This window comes from Bicyclus anynana, chromosome 2 (genome assembly GCF_947172395.1).
Source record: "Bicyclus anynana chromosome 2, ilBicAnyn1.1, whole genome shotgun sequence".
NCBI lineage: Eukaryota > Metazoa > Arthropoda > Insecta > Lepidoptera > Nymphalidae > Bicyclus > Bicyclus anynana.
This window is the reverse complement of record NC_069084.1, coordinates 15,565,505-15,590,252: the sequence shown is the minus strand read 5'-3', so window position 1 is coordinate 15,590,252 and position 24,748 is coordinate 15,565,505. Positions and strand designations below refer to the sequence as shown.

General features: G+C 35.9%; 1 protein-coding gene across 9 annotated transcripts in view; it reads left to right on the top strand.

Annotated features, from left to right (window-relative positions):
* Nucleotides 1-312: 312 nt before the first annotated feature.
* LOC112049107 (anillin) overlaps nt 313-24,748 on the top strand; it is a 62,992-nt gene continuing 38,556 nt past the window's right edge. For 6 of the 9 annotated variants that reach the window (XM_052884949.1, XM_052884941.1, XM_024086875.2 and 3 more), the window contains exons 1-7: nt 313-521; nt 606-1,077; nt 2,296-2,409; nt 2,736-2,902; nt 4,389-4,526; nt 5,380-5,466; nt 17,391-17,955. In XM_052884949.1, coding sequence (XP_052740909.1) covers nt 504-521; nt 606-1,077; nt 2,296-2,409; nt 2,736-2,902; nt 4,389-4,526; nt 5,380-5,466; nt 17,391-17,955 — 1,561 coding nt within the window. In that variant the 5' untranslated portion in view covers nt 313-503. The remainder of the gene's footprint in view (nt 522-605; nt 1,078-2,295; nt 2,410-2,735; nt 2,903-4,388; nt 4,527-5,379; nt 5,467-17,390; nt 17,956-24,748) is intronic. The other 3 variants (XM_052884955.1, XM_024086872.2, XM_024086876.2) reach the window with 3 other exon arrangements.

Here is a 24,748-nt window from a genome sequence, read left to right as displayed (position 1 = left end):
AAACTATAAAATTGAAGTTTTTGATTTTCCCGCTTTTGGTAATTTAAAAGGGGCGTTCACAGATGGCGCTGATTTTAGTGACATATTTTCTGCATCTATGATAACTATGATCAAAGATTATTCTATATCCATTTTTTTTCTTAAATTAATTAAAAAACAAAAAACGTTTATTTAATTTAACACAGATTAATAGGTTTATTTTATTTGTTTATTTGTATGGACCATGACCCATGACCAAGCTTTACTTGTCTATGTACTCTGCTCTGCTACCTATGCTACATATTCTATGAACTCTATGGTCAATTCAAAAATTTCGGTTTGTTAGCAAATGTCAAACATCCAAAATCCAAATTCCAACGGCGAGTGAAAGTGTTTTAAAGTTTTTAGTTTAGACATTTTATTCAAATAATTAAACTCATAATCTTAATCTTAACAATCAATAAATAAGAACTATTTAAGAGTTATGGTGTGTGCTTGAATCTCTGTGTTTTGTATTCCAAACAATGGATCCATTTACTCAGGTAGGACCGGATATTCATTAACGGCTCCCGCATTATAAAACTTAACATATTCATCACTAAGAAAGTATTATTGTTGTATTTCAGCGTATGTTGGAAAGGGCGCGGGCTAGGCAAGAGAAAATCGATCAGAAGCTAGCCAATTCGGGGCAAACTGTACCGAAACGCAAACCTTTAGCAGAGAACGTTACCAACGTTAAAAATCAGGCTTCACCCGTAAAATCTCCAATGAAATCATCGAGAGAATCATTATCGTCACCCAAGAGATCGTCAAAAGATGTTATAAACCGCGATACGCCTATTATTAAACAGGTTATTCAGAAATCCGATCAAGTATTTTCTCAACATGGAAAAAATGATGTTATAGTCACTAAAAGGGAATTTAAAAGTCCCAAATCCAGTTTGAATCGTCGCAACTCTGATGTGTCGGTGGAGATTAACATATCACATAGGAATGACATTCAGATTGAGGTCCAAGTGGAAGAGAGGGATGCACCAATCAGCATTGTCTATAACCCAAATGAATGTGAGAACGATGTTGTTATTCAAGAAATTTATGGTAAGAATTTTATTGACTACCTTATTGATCTCCAATATTAAATTACTAGCTGACGCCGCGCGGTTTCACCCGCGTGGTTCCCATTCCCATAGGAATACGGGGATAATATATAGTCTATAGCCTTCCTCGATAAATGGGCTATCCAACACTGTAAGAATTTTTCAAATCAGACCAGTAGTTTCTGAGATTAGCGCATTCAACCAACCAAACAAACTAACAAACAAGTAGTTTAGTAGTATAGATTTCATATTGAATTTGATAAGGGCTTGTAGTCATGTGGCACACCGATTATCTTACTACAAATGCTAATGTTTCTACAAATGCTAACATTAAAATGAAAAAGAATGTGAACAAAATTCCTTATTGACAGGTCACCTGATCAAGTTATTGATCAGATTTGTCATTCCCATACATTTTGTTAGTTTTTAAGAGATAGCATTTGTAGAAAGAGGTGCCTATTGTCAAGGTGTTCCTTAACCCTACACCCATTGGTCACAAGTCCAGGACTCTGCACAGAGTCTTTCTCTGCCACACAATGGTCCCTGCACCTGCACAGTAATTGCTAAGATATCGTCTCTCAGAGACATCATAAAGATTGCATCCAAAAATACCTGCACAGATGACCACCATTTTGGTGCAACTTACTCACTAGATGTGAAAGGTCAATAACACAGATGGCTTAGCCAAGTTTCCTTGTATTAATTTTGCGCATTAGTCACTTGTGATAACATTACAGGGAACCATTACCAAATGGTGTTTGCTCACTAATACAATAATAAACATTATTAAGATGCTATTTGCAAAATAATGCTCATTTTGTTTTCAGATGTTCTTATAAGGACATACAACTTTTTGTCTATTTGTTATACAATTTTTTTTAAAAGGTCTCATGGTTTTGTGTTTATCTTTGAAGACTAATTTAATTAGAAAATTGTTAGTGTTGGTTTTGAATTTATCATTTCTTTAATTCTTATAACATTCAACCATAATTACTTATATCAAATTTAAAATTTAAAATCATAATTGTATTTATTTAGTCTCCATATAATATAATAGATATCTTTGATAATCAAAACAATATGATAGTATTTAAAAATTTTATTAATCAAATAAAATATTAAAATTATTTTATATTTTTAACTGATGCATATGTTCTTATTTGTTTTATTTTTCATTTGATACCTCATAAATTGTCATTTTTCTGTTATTTATTTACAGATGACAATAAGTTAGAGAAAAGAGCACTTGAAATGGAAGAAGAAAAAAATGAGAAAACAAATCTCCGGCATAACACCAAATCTCGATTGGATAGACTTGCTAACTTATATTCAGGTAAGATTTTCTATTTCAATCATATGTTCAGTATTTTTTCATAAACTGCTTATATGTGTATATAGAGACAAAGTTGTCTAAGAAAATTATTGTTAACTAATAGTTAATAAATAAATATTTTTGAATACATACTAGAATTACTCTTTGGCTTGGCTAGATTTAGTCAATTTATAAATTACAGTCTGCAAAAGCAGACTGTAATTTATCTCTTTGTCCCAATTTATTAATTCAACCATCAACCTGTGATCGAGCAAAAAACAATACATTTATCTAAAAAGTTACATTAATTCAACATTCTTAATTAATTATGTTTTTTTGTTTTTCAGATAATCCAACCATGTCTCCCCCAATATTACGCTCAGAAGACTTTATGCCATCCCCACCCAGAGAGCAGTCACTGAAACCTAGAAATGAAGGGAAAAAGTTTGGCAGACTAGCAGCTTTGGCCGATCAGATTAACAACTGGGAAGATGATCTTAAGCATCATGTTTATGTAAGTAACCATTTGCCACATTTTGTAGGTTTGAAACATGCTGAGTTTTTTTTTTTTAAAGAATATTTGCCATATCTTTTTAAATATGACCAATATTCCCATTCTCCTCCAATTAGCCAGGAAAGACTGTGTTAGGAGTGGGTATGATAGTAGACCAACGGGGCGGGGATCAAACCACCACCCCTCAATGATGAGTCCGACCGCTCTTACTGTTGAGCTATTGAGTTGTTTTTCTTAGCACAGGTTAGGAATTCATTAATCTGTTGGTTGGTAGGATATGGCTTTGATTAGTTAGCGCCTGACTGACAATGATTTTTTTTACAAGTTAGCCCTTGACTACAATTTCACCTGATGGGTAAGTGATGATGCAGTCTAAGATGGAAGCTGGCTAACTTGTCAGGAGGAGGATGAAAATCCTCACCCCTGTTGGTTTCTATCCCTGTCGGTTTCTAAATGACATTGTACCGGAACACTGAATCTCTTGGTGGTACTTCTTTGCTGTCTTTTCTTCTTCATCTTCTTCTTGATATTGCGGCTCTGCAGGTATTCACAAGGTCCCTATATTGTGTTGACTGCTTTCAATCTATTGTGATTGATGATGTACCCTCAAGTAATTTAACATTTAGCTCATTTGTGTAAAAGAAACTCATTCTAGTGTGAAGGTTGAATGGACTGTACTTTCTTCAAAGTAGCATTGTACCATATATGATAGAAGACTTCTTTGCTATGTCATTAAAAATGATCATTATCGGCCTGTTTTAACAGCTCACTGCAGGGCTACCCAATCTTATAAAAATTCTGAAAATTATACATCAGGATAATAATGATGTGACAATTTTTCATCACCTTAACTTTATCACTGAGATATTAAAGATAAAGTCTGGGACCACTGAATTAGCCACATATTCTTGTTGCCCAGGCACTTGAGCATTAACTTAAAATCACAATGTTTCATACTCCAGGCCTTTAATTAAAGATCTGAGGCTGAACACTCGGCCAACAAGGCAAAATTCTATAATTAGAATGATATTTTCCTTAATAATCATGATTGGGGACTGTGGTAAAGTTAATAGCAAAGTTTATTTTTATAGAAATTGCTCTCAATTTAAAATAAATAAATTCTTTTTCAATGGACTCGAACTGACTCCAAAGATACATTATGCAACGCCGCCAAGGCGGTTAATTATTCTTGTTAAAAAGATTTTATATTTCTGTTATTAGTGTCCTAGAATAGTGACCGTAAACGCCGCAGTATACTAATATAATAAAGCTGAAGAGTGTGTTTGTTTGATTGAACCCGCTAATCTCAGGAACTACTGGTCCGATTTGAAAAATTCTTTGTGTTTAATAGCCCATTTATCAAGGAAGGCTATATGCTATATATTATCCCCATATTCCTACGGGAATGGGAACCACGCGGGTAAAACCGCGCGGCGTCAGCTAGTTATCTAATAAATGTTATAATTTTGTTTACTTACACTTACAGCAACCAGAAACAAAGAAACCGTCACATCGCACAAAAGAAGAAGCCATGGACTCTTCAACACTGGACATGTCTATACATTCGTACAAAGATATCAACAAGGCTTTACAAACTGCTAAAAGCAACAAGGTACAAATTACGGTAAATATTACAATTTATTTTAAGTTAGCAACCTCATTGGCGCTTTTATCCCCATATGGATTAACAAAGATTTTTTCTTGAATTTAATTACAACTTGCAATTACAATAATAATTAAGATTATGTCTGTGCAATTATGGACGAAGTCATAAAGACGAGAGACTACCAGAAGCATATTATGAAAGATGGCACTCTAGACATCTGTCGAGCGTGTCATAGTCCTGGAGAGTCCCTCAGGCATATTGTGTCCGGGTGTTCTCACCTTGCTAACGGCGAATATTTCGGGGATTGCGCTCAATCTGTTCGATCTTGTGCCACCTTTGCCGTTCTACCACAGGCTAGGCATCGCAGAGATCTACACCACTACGTCGTCGATATTCCTCGGACGCGTACTAAGCGGTTTAGTTCCTCTTTTCATATACGCACTGCAAAGATGTGGAATGCTCTTCCAGCTTCCGTTTTCCCCACCACCATGGGTATCTACAAGTCAAGAGTGAATAGGCATCTTCTAGGCAAGCGCCTTAGACTGCATCATCGCTTACTGTCAGGCGTGATTGCAGCTAACCGCTTGCTTATACAAAATGAAAAAAAATAAAAAAGAATACTTGACTAAGTAGCCAAGATAATCCACCAACAGCTTTCCTCAAAAATCCCTCGGGAACCATGGATTTTTCCTGGATGAAAAGTAACCTATGTGTTAATCCAGAGTAAAATCTATTTCCATTCCAAATTTCAGCCAAATCGCTTCAGTAGTAGCGGCGTTAAAGAGTAACAAACATCCATACAAACTTTTGCGTTTATAATATTAGTAGGACGATGATAGGTGGTTTTCTTAATATTATCAATTTGTTTCAGAATCCGAAGAACATCAACTCGCACACATTTACAAAGCCCAGCGTGAACGAGTGCCAGCGGTTGGCAAAGAAAATTGTCGCCGAACTGGTAAGTGATAGACATGTAAGACTTTATGACATAAAACATAGTTGATATTACAGGTGCAAAGTTTTCACACAACTTACGAATTGTTATGGATTTGTGTGTTGTAAAGGACTAAAGAAAACTCATATTTTATCGCTTTTAAAGTAAAATTAACAAAGAAATTTAGTAAATATTATAAAGGAAAATATGACACATAAAATGAAAAGGTAAGCTTTTTCTGTTTATTATATTTTTTTATTGAAAATAAAACATTACATAAATGTTTTTAGATATAAATGGAATGCTGATTAAATGTTTTGATAATTTTGTTATGAGAAAAAATCTGATAATATAGTCAGACAATGGTTTAATACACGTCTATTGTAACTATTACAAGTATCAAAAATCCGAAAAAGAGCAGTGTTTCACTCATCTACTTACCAGATAAAAATTATGTTATTCAAACATTATTACAACACCTATAGTAGATTGAATTTTATCAATCTAAAAAAATAAAGATGATACTAATTGTTAACGGGATATTGCTACAAAAATACTAATATCAGTTTTTTTTTTTAATTTATTTTTAATAGAATAACTATGAACATATTTTAACAGGCAAATATAATTGATATTTTTTAAAAATAATACGTAATTTTAATCTCATGAGCAAATATAGGAGGACAGTTACCTATTTCTTATCAATCAGATTTTTTCTCGTAACTGCATGATATCTCTCCCATGTTCTCTTAAAACATTGTAGATTTCCTTTATAACATGTTTTTTTTAAGTAGCCATAGGTTTATTTAGTTACTAACAAACAATGCCTAAGATTGGGCGTAAGGGTGTCGGATTTAGTAGTTATCATTATGTAAAAAAGGTTTTAATTTAAGTGAAAATGAACTTTTTTTACATTTCCATGGCGAAGTTGCATCATAGAAACAAAATAAAAAAAAAACTCTTTTTTTTGTCGTTCTTTATTAAGGCTCTCGAGAAGTGGATTCAGTGGCTTTATTGTAATGGCGTCTTTATAATTTCTAGAAAATAAAAGAAATAAAAAAGTAACAACTCGACATTGTAGACAATATTTAGGTACCTACCTATTATTTGTTGATTAAAATGCGTCTAACTGAAAATAAGACAGTAAACCACTATTGATGGCCTCAGTTTCGTCGCGTTAGTGACATATCTAATAGTATGAAGTCTTTGGAGTCTGGACTTTTTATTACGTCTATGCCGGCGCTTCGCAGTTAAGCATATTGTAATTTCAGAGTGCCTAGTAGGAGTTTCAATGTTTTCATACTGTTACTATCGCGTTATCGTAAACGCAAATATATAAGGAATTGAAGCAGTTTGCAGTAGTGCCACTAGATGGCGCTGTTTCAATTCCTCAGAAATTCGTTTACGTTAACGCGATCGTCACAGTATCTAACTGCCACTAGGCACTCAGAGCGGACTACAAGTTTGGAGCGATTGTGCAAAATACTTAAGTTAAATGGCTAGTATAATTATTATGACATTGACAGACACGGCCGCAATACATTTTGGAGGTACCCACTTGCATACATAAACGACTGACCTTTTTACCTATTTGTAAAAAAAAAACAAAAGTTTGTTTTGTCTGCTTTGTATTGATTTGCATACAGTCCTCAGTGTAAGTCGCACGTAGTGTGCGACCTTTACTAACACGCTGGATTATTGGACTAAGAACAGAGAAAACCATAGAGTAGACTGTAATATATTGTATAAGTATTGACCTAATCTATACCCTATATTAATATTAAAAAGAGGTAAAGTGTAGGTAAAGTGAGGCGAACCGATCTTAAAAATTCCCTTACCACTTTAAAGTCACATTATTTGTGAGTGTCATTGGCTATATTTTAACCCCGTATTCGCACTGAAACAGGACATCGCCGATGAAACCGCGGGGCGTCTGCTAGTATAGTATAATTACCGCAACCTCATCTTAGTTTTACGATAGTAGTCTTTGCCTATAAGACTTACGATATGACGTTAAAAATGTATATTTACCGAGGATGATTATAGCCTTTGACACTCCCGAATAACGTGGATTTTTATTGGTTTAAAATCGATTTCGTAATTCCAGAGATTACCGCTTAAAACCTTACAAACTTTACTCTTAATTTTATTGGTACTAGCGTACCCGGTCAAGCTTCGGCTTCACTACCTACCCCTACCCTACTTCACCCTTATCCTACGAATGCATCAAACTTCCACCTCTCTCATTTTAGGGAAGTGGGGAGTAAAAAAGACAAAAGTTGCCTATGTCACTCTTTATCCTTTCAACTATCTCCACTTAAAAAATCACGTCAATTCGTCTCTCCGTTTTGCCATGAAAGACAGACAAACAAACAGACAGACACACACACTTTCACATCTATACCTACTAATATTATAAAGCTGAGTTTGTTTGTTTTGTTTGATTGAACGCGCTAATCTCAGGAACTACTGGTGCGATTTGAAAAATTCTTTCACTGTTAGATAGCCCATTTATCAAGCAAGGCTATAGCCTATATTTTATCCCCGTATTCCTACGGGAACAGGAACCACGCGGGTGAAACCGCGCGTCAGCTAGTTTATAATATTACTATAGATAGATTAGCTATACTCTATGTATTTCTCTATTCTTCTAATCCTGATTAGGCTCACGTATGCTATGACAATTTGACAAGCGCGCGCGGTGCATACTAAACGGATACGTCTATTGGCTATTGTGTACACTGTAGAGGTTGTACTGTAAACGTTTCGAGCTAATCTTAATTGCGTATCTCGTATTTGCATACACCGAATTGTTTGAACACTTTTGTTTTCCATAGAAATGGCGTATTTTTTTTGTGAAAAACAATATGCATTTGTGTACCAATAGCCTGAATTATTAACAAATAAAAGAGACACTCGCGATTTTGTCTGTAAGAAAATCGTTGTACCTTTCTAAATTTTAATTGATGAACATTTTCTTTAGTCCACTGCTGGACATATAGCTCTTGCATGGACTTCCAAATACAACGGTCTCGAGCGTCCAGCATTCTGCAACTCGCTCGATATCCTCGGTCCACCTAGTGGGGGGTCGCCATTGCAGCACCTTGGGACCCCAACGTCCATCGGCTCTTCGAACTATGTGGCCTGCCCATTGCCACTTCAGCTTTATATTTTTTATATGTGATCTATATTTTCCCTCCAAACAGTCGTCAAGATTGTTACAAGTTGGTACGACAATACACCAACGGGAGGGCGCGAACCTCTCAGTGTTGAGTCCCTTAATCTTGAAGTTATTGACCCTTACACTCTGTATATTTTTACTACTTATCTCTATAGTTTGACCCAAAATTATTTTTACTATCTATCTCAAAACATTCACATTATGAACACTATTGCATAACGTCGTACTGGTACGCTGAACCATTCGTGGTCTGTTTATTACACAGCTCGTTTTATCGAGTGTTAGAGTGCGTTTATTAATACGCCACGTGAAAAGTGGGACGAACATCTTTACGTAACAGTTGACACGTCTACTGACGTCATACCGAGATCTAGGACGCGTCTACGTCAGAGGAATACCGCGGTCCGAAATTAAAATAATTGGGATGAAGTAGGAAGTATCACCTAAGGAAAAAGCTTTAATAAATACTAGAGGACGCCCGCGACTTCGTCCGCGTGAAACCCTACCCCTACCATACTCTACCCCTGCCCCAAGTAGGTATCCGTGTCCTGGTTCTAAGCTACCTGTCCACCGATTTTCAGCCAAATCGGCCCAGCTGTTCTTGAGATATAAATAGTGTAACTCACACGACTTTCTTTTATATACAGGGTGTCCCGTAAATTTTACAGGTTGATAGCTGACATCAAGGTCTATTAAAATAACGCAATAGCCGATATTTTTCGGTTTTTAAGTTATAGTTAAGTTTTATGATTTTTTTGTATGCACTTTAAACGGTCACATTGGAAAAAAAATGTACTAGGCAAAACTGTACATCTAGTTTTAAAACATGTACATTTTTTTTTTTGGGAATCCCATGGGAACAACCGAAAAAAATATTTTTTCAAGATGATCTTAAATATATTTTTTATAAGAAACTTGAGCTAACTTATCCTAATATTCGAAGCTATACAAATCATGTCCACGTGGAATAATGGCAAGAATATAGGCTACATTTTCGCGTTTAAAGGTTTTCCTTTAATATTAACAAAACGACCGTATGGGTCGTATTTTTTTAATAAAAACCTCTTGACATTTGAGACGACCATAAACATAATTTTGGCTGACCGAAACAAAGGGCACCGCTCCATTGCATATTATGGCGCATTATGGCATTGAAGCGTTGCAAATGGCAGCAGATTTTACGACTGCAAGCGCGGTTTTTGTAGGAACAATCCAAGCCTTCATTTTCTTAAAAAGCGGGTAGGTAATGAAAAAATGTACATTGTTTATTGTTTTGGGTATATTCATCAGTTTCTCTCTGGCGTAGTTGAGAATGCTGTGGTACTTAACAATAGAGGGGTAATGGGTTCGATTACCAATTCAGGTTCATTTATTTTCTAAATTCCTAAAGACAAAAGTCTTCAAAAGTCGAACAGTGCGTGTTGCCAGTGATGACCTATATTTCCGAGATTTTGTCGCTAACTCAGAGTCACAAAGCGGGCGTTTTTTTTTCTTGTTTTATTTATTTAATTAAATATAATAATTACAATGATAAAAATTAAAAGGTGCAAACATAAACTTGTTAAAGTTTTTCTGCGCACCCTTAGACGTTGACAATGCTGTAATTAAATCTACTATGAACTTGAAAATAATTAAAAATTAAAAAGAGAAATCTAATTTTACAATTAAATGAAACGAGCTATGTCAGGAGTATCTCTCTCTATAATGGTGATAATATTTAGTCGAAAACTCTAAATTTAATTTACGAGGGCCCCAAACGCGCCTTGGTCCGAGAAAATCACAACAACACAACAAACACAGCCAGGTTTTTTTTTACTTCACGATTTAACAATAGGTACCTATATAAGTAGCCAGTCATGTTATAAATTTCATTTCCAAGCTTTTTTGTCGTTTATACGTATAGTCATTAACACTATAATACGACTTTACTAATTCTCTTTATTCGCATTTATAACTATACTACAGCCTGTTTTGATGAGTACTGTTTACCAACATACAAATTAAAAATGAGGGTATAAATCACTAGTCATTTCACACCTAATAAAAATTTTTAATTAACTTGTTCTTAAATAAATAAAAATAAAATAGATTAATAAGCTTAGAACAATTAGATACGGTTAATATATTTTATATAACATTTTATAAGCAGACAATACATATTAAAATTAATAAGTTATGAAATTACATGCGTTTCCTACCTTCATTTCTAATTTCTTTGTTGGTAAACAGTACTCATCAATAAAGGCTGTAGTATATTTAGGATACATATATAAATGTTAAAAATAAAGATATAATAAGTTGGTTAGAATATTCTCGAGCCCAGACCACCCAGAAGGCACTCGAAGGCACGCTTCAGAACAGTCGTAAAATTTTGTAAAGCGCCGTAAATTGCCTTTGGCATACATCGGGAGAGGGATATACTGTTTCTCTGTAGGCTGTAGGCAGGTACTTTTATTTTCGTCACTGCGTACTTAGGAATATAAATCTTACTTTGACTAAAACCAATGATATTTTACACTCGTAAAACTAAGGCGGACAAATGTGCATAATTGTCTTAATTTCATTTAGTCGCTTAGTAAACAATAAAAGTTTTATAAACACATAATACCTAAATATTGTCTACAATCTCGATTTTTGTGTTTAGGAAATATAAAAACTATATATACATAAATATATAATGTAAGTAAACACAAAATTGTGCTTGTGTACGCTCGGTGGAGTCGCTCGGATCACTTTTTGCGGTGATTTTGTAGGCACGTATCATATCTACCGTATAAAACAATCATTGCTTAAAAAGGTGTTTTGTTGCATTTGGATGTTTTTAGATGCAAAAATGTACAGACTACCCAAAGTCTCATTATGAATCGGTAAGAAATAATTTTCCGTTTCATACAATTTGTATTTAAAGCCTACGCCCCTGGAAGGCATGGCTTACCGTGGTTAAAAATATTGAGCACGCCGTCTTTGGATGTATAGGAATTTAATTAAAAATCATTACTTACACACAAACATCAAACAATGCTAACCTACATATTTTACAATTTATCAAGATTTTATTTAATTTGTCCTTTTTACCCTACGGCGAAGCCAAAAGGAAGGGTAATGATTTGTGTATGTATGTATGTATGTATGTATGTATGTATGTATGTATGTATGTATGTATGTATGTTCCACCGCAGCGCCTAAACTAGTGAACCGGTTTTAATAAATGAGGTGTCTGACCACGGCTCTACCGTGATCATTTTTGTTCCTATGCATTTCTCTATTTCAATCTGAAATATTTTCTTGTTTCGTTCTTTTTAAACCCCTTTGAACGTAGTCGGGTTATAGTTTTTAAACTTTATTTTTTTAACTACTCTGCTTCTGCCCCATCAGGTGATACTACTGCGCTCGCCCAAATCCCCCGGTGACGCCGTTGAGGGTACCATTAAGGAGCCTATGGCACTTACACAATCATAAAAGAGCTTATGCTCATTTGTCTTGGCAAACTTTCTGGTTTTATACTTAGCCCATCCTTCACCCCGTGATTTATAAATAGACAGCTAAACAATCTTATCCTTATTAAGTATTATAAATAGAGCTAGTTTGTTTCAGAGTGGATTTGGTGATTAGACCTACCACGCTGTTCTAAATCCCAAATCGACATTAGGATCAAGTTAAATTGAGATTACCATCTCGCTCATCTGCACGGAGATATGTGATCTGTCGTTAAACCCGTGCGTGTCACATAAGTGTCAGGTTTAACGTGTCACAAAAACGTCCCCCTACGAGAGAGTGTGAAACGATTAAGCGCCGACTTTTTTATTCGTATGTCGAACTTTAACGGCCATATTTATAAACACGGATTAAGATTTAACCCTTAATATTCTTCAAAGTAAAGTGGTAGTTTTATTTTAGCGACGTAAAGTATCTTATAAACTACTTTGTAGTATTTGATCAGGTTGTGCCTAATTTAATTTGAATTCATCCAGTAGTTTTAGAGTGATGAGTTTTTAACTTTCTTGTATTTTTTTTAAAAATAGATTATCTATTAGTGTAATAATGTCAAGATAAAAATTTGATATTCTTTAATAAGCAAGCAATGAAACTTTTCTGAGTTCAAAACAAACAGAATTCGGTCCTCGAATTATGCACACTCACATCCTCACAGCGTCTGGTCTATAATACATCGGAATAATTAGGGTTGTATTTTTATCTTGCTCTTATTATTTAGTTACATGTACTATTTTTTCATTTTTAATAATATCCCTTTATTTTAATAGTATAATATGCAGTACATAAACCTGCTGGCCTATTCACTATTTTGGTATGTGTTATCAACCTATGAAAATACACATCAAATCAATTGAGAAATGTCATCTATTTTATGATATACACCAGTAGGCACAGGATGACATTTGTTATAAACGAGTAGAATCTCAATTTAGTGTATATCAACTAGCATACGTCAAAGTTAGTGAATTAGCCTGATGCCCTGAAATGGACCATCTCCTTTTCACCTTCCAGTCAGGTTTCAACATAGCTTACTTAAGATTTGTCACTCATTACTCATGCTCAAACGTGTCCTTCAATTTTCTCAAATCCTTCATACCTTTCCTTGTATAACAATAAATTCTAAACTTATGCAAACAGGAAGACGATCGCGTATTGTCATTTCCTCGTCTGATGCAAGCAAGTTCTTCACGCTTGCATCAACATTACGCCGGGCCCTCATTATGCTACCGTGTGAAATTGTCGCCAATTCATTCCTACTTTCTCTTTGATTGACCACCTCGCAATTTGGCAATCTTACACCCCCTCAATAGTATACTGACAATGCAAAATGATGGCTATCAAAAACAGTCGAGTACGTAGACAGAGAAAAAAATAGACAATTGATTGTAAGTCAAAAGATATTCGTTTTTGACGTGATTTTGACATTACATCTTATTACACTAAATGAACCATTTTTCAACCAAGTATTTAAAGCTAACTGTTACTTATAAAATGCCAAAAGTTGAGTTGAGGCTGTAATTTGTGCTTACAATACGTTTGGTTATATATTTTTTTGTATAAGCATAAAAATCTATCATTACTAACAGACAATTGTCAAACTTGATTGACCCGTTAAGTCTGAAAAATACGCCGGTTAGGTACTTACTCGTTTGGACATCGAATATTAAATCGCTTGGTCTGATTTTTTACCTAGTAACAATACACGTGTAATTGTTTGCTTTTTGAGGGAACGCGATGGATCTATCCGTCTATTCACTTCTCTGTCTTCGGTCAAGTAGTTCTGTAAGACTCTTCAATTTTTCAATGTTATGGTACATTGAACTAGGTTTTTGCGTATATTGGTTACCGGTTGCGGGAGTTTTTATCTCGATGTCGAGATCGGGTGCATCGAACTTGACTGTTGGTTTGTGTTGAGTGGTTTAATAAGAACATTGTCTCATTGTCTGATATCCTGTCAGTCGGGGATTTTTTTCTGTCTTGATTAAAGTTTATTTTTCCTAGAATTTATTTTTAGTTTTAGTTACGAGTAAGCCGTTTTTCCCATGTATAGAATTCTGTTTGATTTTTATTTTTTTTGTGAATTCCTTAAGGAAGTAACAATTAAAAAATCTTTGTAGTAGTTGTAAGAACCATTACATTGAATAAGACGAAAACTCCTTCGTTCCTCCAAAAAATCCTTTTTAACCGACTTAAAAAAAGGAGGCGGTTCTTAATTCGACGCGTATGTTTTTTTTATGGTTGTTACCTCATAACATTAATTATTTGCATTTATTGGCAAATTCATTTACGGTAACTATGCTAGGACACACTAAAAACTGAAAAATAAAACCTTTTTAACAAAAAAAATTTAACTGACTTCAAAGATACTCTAAAAAGCGAAAAATAACATTTATACATAGATCGGTTTGAACGTGGTGCCAAAAAGACCAATGAGCTTTAAGAGCCTATATGGCATAATACCGCCTTCAAACTGATCAATAGAAAGGACATGTCATTGACATAAGGATGTTATTTTTCGCTTTTTAAAGTAATGCATCTTTGAAGTCGGTTAAATTTTTTTGTTAAAAAGATTTTATTTTTTTGAAGTCATCTTAAAAATAATGTACATATTTGTTCATTCAAGATATTTAATTGCATTAAGTAGTGCACCCAGTGGTGCAGTGTCATTGACACTGTGTTTAGGGGAATGTCTATCATAATAATATCGGTGGGACCACTTTAAAAACAATTGCTTTGACAAGCGCATAACTCGACGGTAAAATAGATTTAAATAGATGGTATGATCCAGCATGATCCCCATTAATTTTTGGGTGTAAGGTTAATGCCTCGTTGATACAACGGTTAGACTATGCAGCTCCGGATCATTTGCTTCGAGTCCGGGCACGGACTATGAAATATTGGCTGCTCGCTGGTGGTAGTTTGGCTGATGGGAGGCTTCGGCCGTGGCTAGTTACCACCCTACCGACAAAGACGTACCGCCAAGCGATTTAGCGTTCCGGTAAGATGTCGTGTAGAAACCGAAGGGTGTGGATTTTTATCCAAACTAACTAACTACTAACTAACAAGTTAGCCCACTTCCATCTTAGATCATCACTTACTATCAGGTGTGATTGTAGTCAAAGGCTAACTTGTTAAAATAAAAAAAAATAATGAAAAAAGCTATGGAATATTTTCTTCCGAGAAATTCTTAGTAATGATTTTTTTATTTTGTAGAAAAATTAATATAATTTAAAAATCCAAAATTTCGGCTAACATATATTGCGTTATTTTAGTAGGCCTTAATGTCTCCTATCATCTTGAAGAGTAGGTATGTCGTAATATTTGCGGGACACTCTGTATATAAAGTCCCATCTATGGATGCGATCCTCGGACCTCATAAGCCCAATTTAACCACTGAACCAACCAGGTAGTGATAAGCGCTAGCCCATGTAATGAAATCGCAGTCAAGCAGATCGTCAAATAAAAAAAAAAATTGTAAAATTACCACAAAAACGTAAAATACGTATTACATACGTAACACAAAATTACCTACCTACTGTTAATTAATTTATCGTATGCAAGTGGGTTTCGAGATTCAATTAGTTTCCTCCAAGGCTGCGAGCTAAATGACTAATGCACAAAATGTTTTGTTGAATCCTTTATGCCTTATATAGGTAGGTGTACCTATTAACCCAAAATAGCGCCCTTCTCCTATATTTAGGTTCTTCTTGTTTAATCATTTAGTCGGGTTTCTCAGTCATACAGTTAGTTTTACTTCACTAATATTATAGTGCATAGCAAATTCAACCTTAAGGATTAAGTTTAAAGTTTCAATTGCAAATGCGTTTACATGAATTAAGTGCCAAGAGGTTATCTTTGGCACTCATTGAGTGGGGACGTTTTTTGGTTGCTGATCATCCACTTTAATAGGAGATCGATGTAAATGGCTCACAATAAAGCAGTGACCTAAGTTTTAATACCTAGTAGTCCAAGAGATAGCAATAAAGGAGACTGACCATTTTGGACGCACACCATAAAAACCACACATTAAAAAAAAAATATTAACAATTGTGAATTCCAATTATTTTTGGTAATTTTGTTTTATTGTAAAATATTTATTAGAACCAAAGTTCTTTAAATGGTTGTTAATAAAGATCAAAATAGTAAATAGGCTAGGTTTTAGGAGAAGTGGAACATAAGGTCATAATTACTTTGTCTCTTAGACTATTCAAACGGTCAGTTGGCGACGGTTAAATTGTAAAACAAACAGAAATGTCTAACTTCCGCTTCGCGCTTGACCAACGCCTCAACGGTCAGTTAGTTTACATGAACTCATACAATTTGGTTTCTATTTCTACGCCGTCCTACCGGAACTGATATTGAGAGTAACTACTCTATCTTTTACTTACATTTCGTATGAATTAATTACAAAACATCGTATTCTTCAACGATTTTATACTATTAGACATGTTACGTGCCAACAAAATTACCGCAAAAAGTGATCTGAATTTAGCTACCTACGACACGGAGCGCACTCATGAACAATTTTGTGTTTATGTACTTATATGTATACATATATATTTTATACACATCATTGTAGACAATGATTAGGCATTATTTGTTTAAATTTAAATAACTTTCGTTGTTTACTATGCGAATAAATGAAGTTAAGACCATTAACCACCTTTGTTCGTCTCAGTTTCAACGCGCTAGTGACATAGTCATTACATTTGAAATGCGCTATTCAATGTGCCAGATGGTCGTGCAGATGTTAGATTAGCCATATTTATAAAAAAATATCAAATGAATAATATAGCCACTTCCGTTTATAATATGAATTCATATTTTACTTTGAAGTACTGTGTACAACAAAGCGTCGACACCTATTGTGGCAATTGTCAGCTGGCATTACGTCCTCATTAACCGAAAATTTCAACGTCATTCACGTTTCCTCATACGAAGTCCCGGCGTCAAAATAATACAATCTGCAGCCGGTTTGCCGCACGTGTCGACTCGTACCGGCACTCGCAGTCTCGAGGCAGTCGCACTCGACCGCTCGGCGCATCCTCACGCTGTCTCGCTGAAACAATCGAATACAAACAAACCACGACCTCCGTCAACCCGTAAAAGTTCCGGAAACACTCTCCTGACCCGTTTAGCGTATTACGCAACGTAACATGATGCAACTTCGCCGCTAACTAACCCGGTTGCGGTCAAACTTGCCCCCCTGTCGATACGCGATGCGATAGCACGTGTTCGTCCCGCGCAATCCGTCGCCCTTGTCCAATCCCAGGAGGGCGAGGGGTACCGGCGCGTCTCCGCCACCCAATCGCGGCTCGTTTACGATTTCGCTCCGACGCAACACGAACTCGAACGACAGGAGCCGAAGAGTGCGTCGACAACCCCCAGTGAGCGTCCAGCCCCCGAGATGGCGACCGCGGTGGCCGTCGCCCCGGCCGCCGTCACCAAGAAGCCTTCGATCAAAAAGTACCGCGCGCCGACGCCGCCGAGCAAGACGGACGACAACTGTGAAAGTGACAAGGACAAAGAGAACAATGTGCTCGAAAGGGAGGAGAACGAGAACGACGAGTGTGTACAAACAAAAGACAAATCGGAGGGTTCGCCGGCTTTCAAGAGGTTCGCGCCGCGGTTCAACGGCAATGTGGACCGGAGTTCGGTGCTGTCTAAGGCGGCTATGTTCGAAGCGGGGAGCCCTAGGGGCAAAGAGAAGGACCCCGCGGAGATGTCCCTCCGCGAGCGCAAAGCCCTGTTCGAGAAAAACAAGGGGGCAGCGATCGTTCCGAAAGCGCCCTTCGGCCTCGCACCCTCCGTCAAAACACTGCACGGAGATTCCAAAGGTGAGTAATTTGTCTATTTATAGTTTAGTGCCGAATACACAATACACCGACACTAACATTTCGGTTTTGACGATCTTTTTTTCGTATGAAGGGTACTCGTAAGAATGTTCTCAAAGGTGCATTGACACCGCATTTTTTGCACCACTTTACGCAGGTAGGTCCTATCTTATTGGACCGCGGGCTTTTATTTGTTTAAGATTATGATAAGAATAAAATGGTCAGATTTTGTTTTTTTTTTTTACTTCGCAGAAATATGTTACATCGAAATTGAAGTTCTTTTTTATATCGCTCTAATTAATAATGAATTTGTTATTTAGTACATCGATAAACAAAAGGTCCGGGTTTCATCACCTCTGTTTATTGATAAAAAATCAACCCACATTTGGGTTTATTGATAACACAGACAACAAAAGTTTATTCTCGATAGTTCCCTATTTACCAATAACATAGTACCTAAATAAGTTAGCTACTTTGTTACATATGTGACCTATGACAACAATGAATGTAGTGGTAAAGTTGGATAGTACCCGCGCATGTGTTTTCTGTGCCGAAACTGCACAATCAATAATTGCATTGTGTTATCTCCTGCACCTATCTAACATACAATGAACTATAGAACCATTTGATAATCCAATCACACGAATAGACCAATCAGTTTTGAATATAAGTGGAGATATTGGTGTTATTAGCAAATAGTGTTTTTATTTGATAAAAGTAGCCTATTTTCTATTCCAAACTATATTCAACACTCATCCAAATATGTTCAGCCGTTTTGGAATTGTGAATCGTGTAATTAACCCGACCTTTGATGAAAATTTCAAGTATGAATCTGAATTAATCCATTATTAATAACAATTTCTACAGGTACTGATTTGATTTTTTAATCAAATTTAATTAATTATTTACCCTTTATTATATTAATCTTTATAAACAGGAAAGATTTGATTGTTTGTTTGTTTATTTGCATTGAAACTACTGAACCGATTTGATTAATTCTTTCTCTGTTATGAAGCTACACTATCCCCGATAGCTATAGGCTATATTATATCACCGTATTCCCACGGGAACAGGAACTACCAGGGTGAAACCGCGCGGCGTCTGCTAGTTACATTTATATATACTCCGGTAGTCTATGTGGTCTGTTTATTAATTCTCAAATTCATTCTTCTACTCGTACAATATACTTAATAGATGAATTCGTAAATCATCAAAAACAGTCATCATTACAAACAGTTTTTTTTATTTAAATAAAGTTAATTTTGTTATATCATTTGATAGAGGTTAATGACCTCTACACTGAAAGGATTTGCGGTTGAGTTTTGGCAACAATAACTGTTTGCGAGCTTTATGATTGGAAGTTGCCATGCGTTTTCCCTATAAATGTAGTACGAAGTTACTTGTATAGTACATTCATAGGGTTTTTTACCTCAAAATAAGAAATAATACCTACGTTTAATGGCATTTTACCTTAAAATGAGAAATAATACCTATTCTGAAATCTCGTAGCCGCAGAACTACGTGGGTAATCACACATACATTCAGAAGTGTCTTTCTGTGATTTCAAAAAACCCTTTTTCAAAAGTTATTTACACGAAACTAAAACACAAACAAACCTTTTTTTTAATTTGTATGTCTGTTTGTCCGGGCTTCATTCTCTGGAACGGCTGAACCGATTTAAATGAGATTTTCAATTTAAGAGGAGGTTAATGAGCAATATACACTCGTAGGCTTTATGTCCCGAAAAAGGTCCATAGTTCCCACAGGATTAATGCTAAACTGAATTTCATACGTATGTATTCACGGGCGGCAGCTAGTAGGTAATAAATTAAAAGATATTGGCAGCTTTCGCAATAATTAGGCAGCCTGTTCGATTAAGCTTGCAAAAACTCCGCCGTTCACCTAGACATTACCAAACTTATTACGACACGGGTCAATGCATATATTTGAATAAATAGTACACGACATTTTAAATCACGTGCGCTTAACGAAATTGAACCCTATTCTCTATGTATTTTAGGACCATTATTTTTCAAGGGATTTCTTGTAAAGCTAGCTTCACACGGTCCGTGTTAACACGAGCCAATTTATACGAGCTATGAGCGAGCACGTGCCTTCAGTTATCATGGCAAAAGACTGACGCGAGCACCATAGTGTCCCGTTGGTCGCGATGAAGTAATATCGCTGTTAATTTCCCGTAGTACCTACCTTATTGACTTCACTAGGGTCGCCAACGAAACTTCCCTAAGTATAAGTTTTTCTCGTTTTTACCACATTTTTCGTTGATGCTCCGCTCTTATTGCTTGTATACTGATTAATATTAGAATAGAATAGGATCTACTGGACCGATTTGAATAATTCTTTTACCATATATATTAGCTATACTAGCGGACGCCCGCGACTTCGTCCGCTTGGATATTAGTTTTTTACAAATCCCTCGGGAGCCATGGATTTTTCCGGGTTAAAAAGTAGCCTATGTGTTAATGCATGCTATAATATATCTCAATACCAAATTTCAGCTAATTCGGTTTAGTAGTCGAGGCGTGAAAGAGTAACAAACATTCATACCATCAAAATCATAATTTTTCGCAAATCTCGGGAAACCATGGATTTTTTCGGGATAAAAAGTAGCCTATGTGTTAATCTACAGTAAAATCTATTTCCATTCCAAATTTCAACCAAATCGCTTTAGTAGTAGCGACGTTAAGAGTAACAAACACCCTAACATCCATACAAACTTTTGCGTTAATAATATTAGTAGGATTTCATCCCCGTATTCCCACGTAAACCCCGAGGCGTCTAGTAAACTGTATTTTCTGGAAGAAAAGTTAGCTAACCTAGATAGCACCGTGTGTAGCCAGCATAATGTTGCTCTCTAAACTTGCCCAGAATGCTGTCTTTCGACTATATTTTTTGTTGGGCGTGAGATTCATGTTAATTAATATCACTAAGATTAATTGCAATTATGTTAAATTTTCTTTATCAAATCAAATATTCTAAAATAGAATCTATATCTACTCGTATATGCCCATTATGGGAAGAAGGGTATGGGGGAGGGAGTTTGCGCAGAAATAGGAAAATTTCAGGAAAATTAACATTTGTGAATGTTTGTTACTTAAGCACGGTTCAATGGGTAAACGGATTTAGATTAAAATATAGTCACGGGTTATACGAATCTACCTAAGCGTAAATCTCGAGAAGGGCGGAACCGATTTCTGTAATTCTTTTTTTAGAATTTTCCTTGAAGTAGGGGTAGGGTAGGGATATTGTAGGAGTAGGGTAGGGTATGGAAGAAGCGCATCTAAGTCAAAGCGAAGCTTGATCGGGTCCGCTAGTTATATCATAAAAAGGTAAAGTTTGTGGCTTTGTAGGGAATCTCTAGATTTACTCAACCGATTTTGTAAATTTTTTTACCACTAGAAAGCCACGTTATTTGCGAGTGTCATTGGCTATATTTTATTTACGTATTCTGACTGGAACGGGATCTACTATGAACCTAACCCCTCTCATTCTGAGAAGAGACTAGTGCTCAACAGTAAGCTGGGTTTGTTAATGATGATGAGGATGAATGACTAGACGCCGGGAATCGATCTCTGGACAATAAGCAAGCCACTACACCCAATGAAGCGGTGACATAACAATATAGAAAATAAAATGTAGACATAGTAGTACTTGCTATGGGAACCGCAAACACAAAAACTTGTTCTATGACAATACAACAATGCTTAGCAAGGCTCTACTTTTTCCCTACTATAAGCCCTCATTCGCACGAGAGTTTTTTTAACCGACTTCAAAAAGGAGGAGGTTCTCAATTCGGTCGGTATTTTTTTTTTTATATGTATGTACACCGATTACTCAAAGACGCCTAGACCGATTTCAAAAATTCTTTTTTTGTTTGAAACGGTATAGTCCTTGAATTAATACATCACCGGCTTAGCACCGCCTTCATACTGATCAGCAGGTAGAACATATTATGATGTTATTTTTCACTTTTTAGTTTAGTGGGTAAATTTTTATTAGGTTTTGAAGTCGGTTGTATTTTATTTATTAAAATTTTTATTATTAACGGACGTTAAAAAAACGTTCATGTACAACAAATACTTTCCCAAGAACACGCTCACACGAAAGTGTTTATAAAACTCGACGCTTTTGTATCGAACTGTGTTGCATCTTAAATTTTGGGCGTTGGAAATAGACCTTCATTTAACTTCATACTATACGCTACGCCGTCTACGCTGGGTTTTAACGCATCGCTTTTTTAACTCTCGTGCGAATGAGGCCCAACGTTGTAGAATAGACCAACATTAACATAAAAAGTTTCGTAATAATCATCTGTTTACCATTATGCTGGTGCAATTATCTAGAATAGGCAAATAGTTATGCTAATTTAGTTCACATAAGTGAGATACATTTCATATTGGTATTTTAAACTGCTGACATATAACGGTAATTGCAAGTATAAATATGTTATCTATAATAATATTATTAAACTGAAGAGTTTGTTTGTTTGCGTGAACGCACTGATCTCAGGAACTACTGGTCCGATTTCTGGGACAAATTTTAATAGGCTATCTAACACTAAAAATTCTTTTTAGTGTCAGATAGCCCATTTATCGAGTAAGACTATAGGCTATATATATATTATCACGCTAAGACCAATAGGACAAATGAAGAATGTTTCAAAATCGGGGATTTTTTTCCTATTGAGAGCTTACGCTGTGTGCGCTGCGTAAACGGTTAAAGTTTCGCAAAAATCATGTATGACAGAATTGTTCCCCTTTAAAAGTTCTAAAAAAAGTCCGCGACCGTTCCCGCGGGATTTGTGAAAAACTGAAATCCAACGGACGAAATCGCGGGCGTCCGCTAGTTTGAATAGGTACTAGCTGTTCCCCTCGGTTTTACTTATCCTTCTTCGTAAAGAACCTCTAAAACTATGGTTTCAATTCGACCAGCAGGTTAATTTATTATCTTTGACGTATGCTAGTTGACATAAACGAAATTTAAACTATATGTAACAAATGCGCCTACTAGTGGATATCATACAGTAGGTAGATGACGTTTCTCAATTGATTTGGTGTTCATTTTAGTAGGTTCGTAATAATAAAGACCAAATGGTGAATAGGCCAGCAATAGTTCTTTAGATTAACCCGTTTAATGAAACCAACTCTTCAGTTTAAAAGTCTTTAGTCCACCACGCTGGCCCAAAGTATCTATTGGCAGACTTCACACACGTAGAGAATTAAAAAGAAATCTCAGGTTTCCTCACAATGTTTTTCCTTCACCGTTTGAGACACGTGATATTTAATTTCTTAAAATGCATATACGTAACTGAAAAGTTGGAGGTGCATGCCCCGGATTGAATTCGAACCTACGCCCTCCAAATCGGAAGCAGACCTCATATCCACTAGGCTATCACGAAATACATGAATAAAGATTTAAATTAAATATGATATGATATGTAATTAATAAAGATTTGCAAGTTCAGATGTAACCTTATAGTGCTTGGTCAAACAATACAGTTACACTGTTATTGTTACAATTCGAAGAACATGTGACTTATCAGTTTTAAGCCGAGGTTAGTCGGAACTGTGTGAATATTACTAAGCATTTAGCAATCGTGTGTAGTCATACAACAATTGTGTTAATTTACCACGAAATGTGTTGCACATAAGGATATTTTAGGTAGTCAAAAAAGTATCGAAAGAATTAGAAGAATTTGTTGTTGAAAAATAACACAAAACTGATAACTTTCAGCTTTTATACGATGATCGAATCGACACCAACAAAGCTCAACAAGTCACTAAGCTGAAGTTGCTATGGACGGGGCACATAGTTCGACGACTCATAAGCCATAGTGTTAAAAAATCTGAAGATACTCCGAGGCCAGTCTGTCACAAATTGTTTCCGCGAAAACCAGGAAAATTTATGAAAAACAATTCCCGCAAACCATCACTTAGACTTGACTTTTATGTTAAGATCTATAACGACTGTGATATTTGAATTGCAAAACACGTAAACGTTATCAGATAGCTGTATCTGTATAAATAGAAAATGGCACAGTCATTCCCTTACTCATCCACATTCATCAGCAGTCGTTGGACGTAAAAAAAAGGCTCTATAGGTACTAAGCAGTGTCGGAGCTAGCTCATGGTATTTTGCCCATGATTTACAAGACGAAGGTCCTGGGTTCGATCCCCGATTGGGCCGATTGAGGTTTTCTTAATTGACCGAGGTCTGGCTGGTGAGAAGCTTCGCTTCGGCTGTGGCTAATTACCACCCTACTGGCAATGACGTAGTAGAAAACGAAAGGCGTATGGATTTTCATACTACTCCTAAGAAGTTAGTCTGCTTCCATCTTAGATTGCATCATCACTTACCATCAGGTGAGATCTTAGTCAAGAATCTTATCCGCGGCAGCACCGCAAATCTGACCCTTTAAATCCCTGTAGCTCCGAAAGTAATGATCGCAGATACCCTGTTCCTTTTACAAAATTGCTTTACTATTAGCATACAATATTTATATACAATATAAAAAACTGTCATCATCCCTAATCCATTCACTGCCTGCCAGATTCCGTAATAATCAGACTGATATAGATAGCCTCAGTGCCGTAACATACGGACAGTTTTATGTTCAACCTGATATCGATTCGCATCGCGTATTACGGCAGTATCGTTTACACCGCCGTCATGCGGACGAGATTTAATTATAACTTAGTTTGTACGGTTTACTTAACGCCTAATGTCATAAGGCTGAATACAGATCGCAGTACTTTGTCGCGCGTTTGTCTTGTTT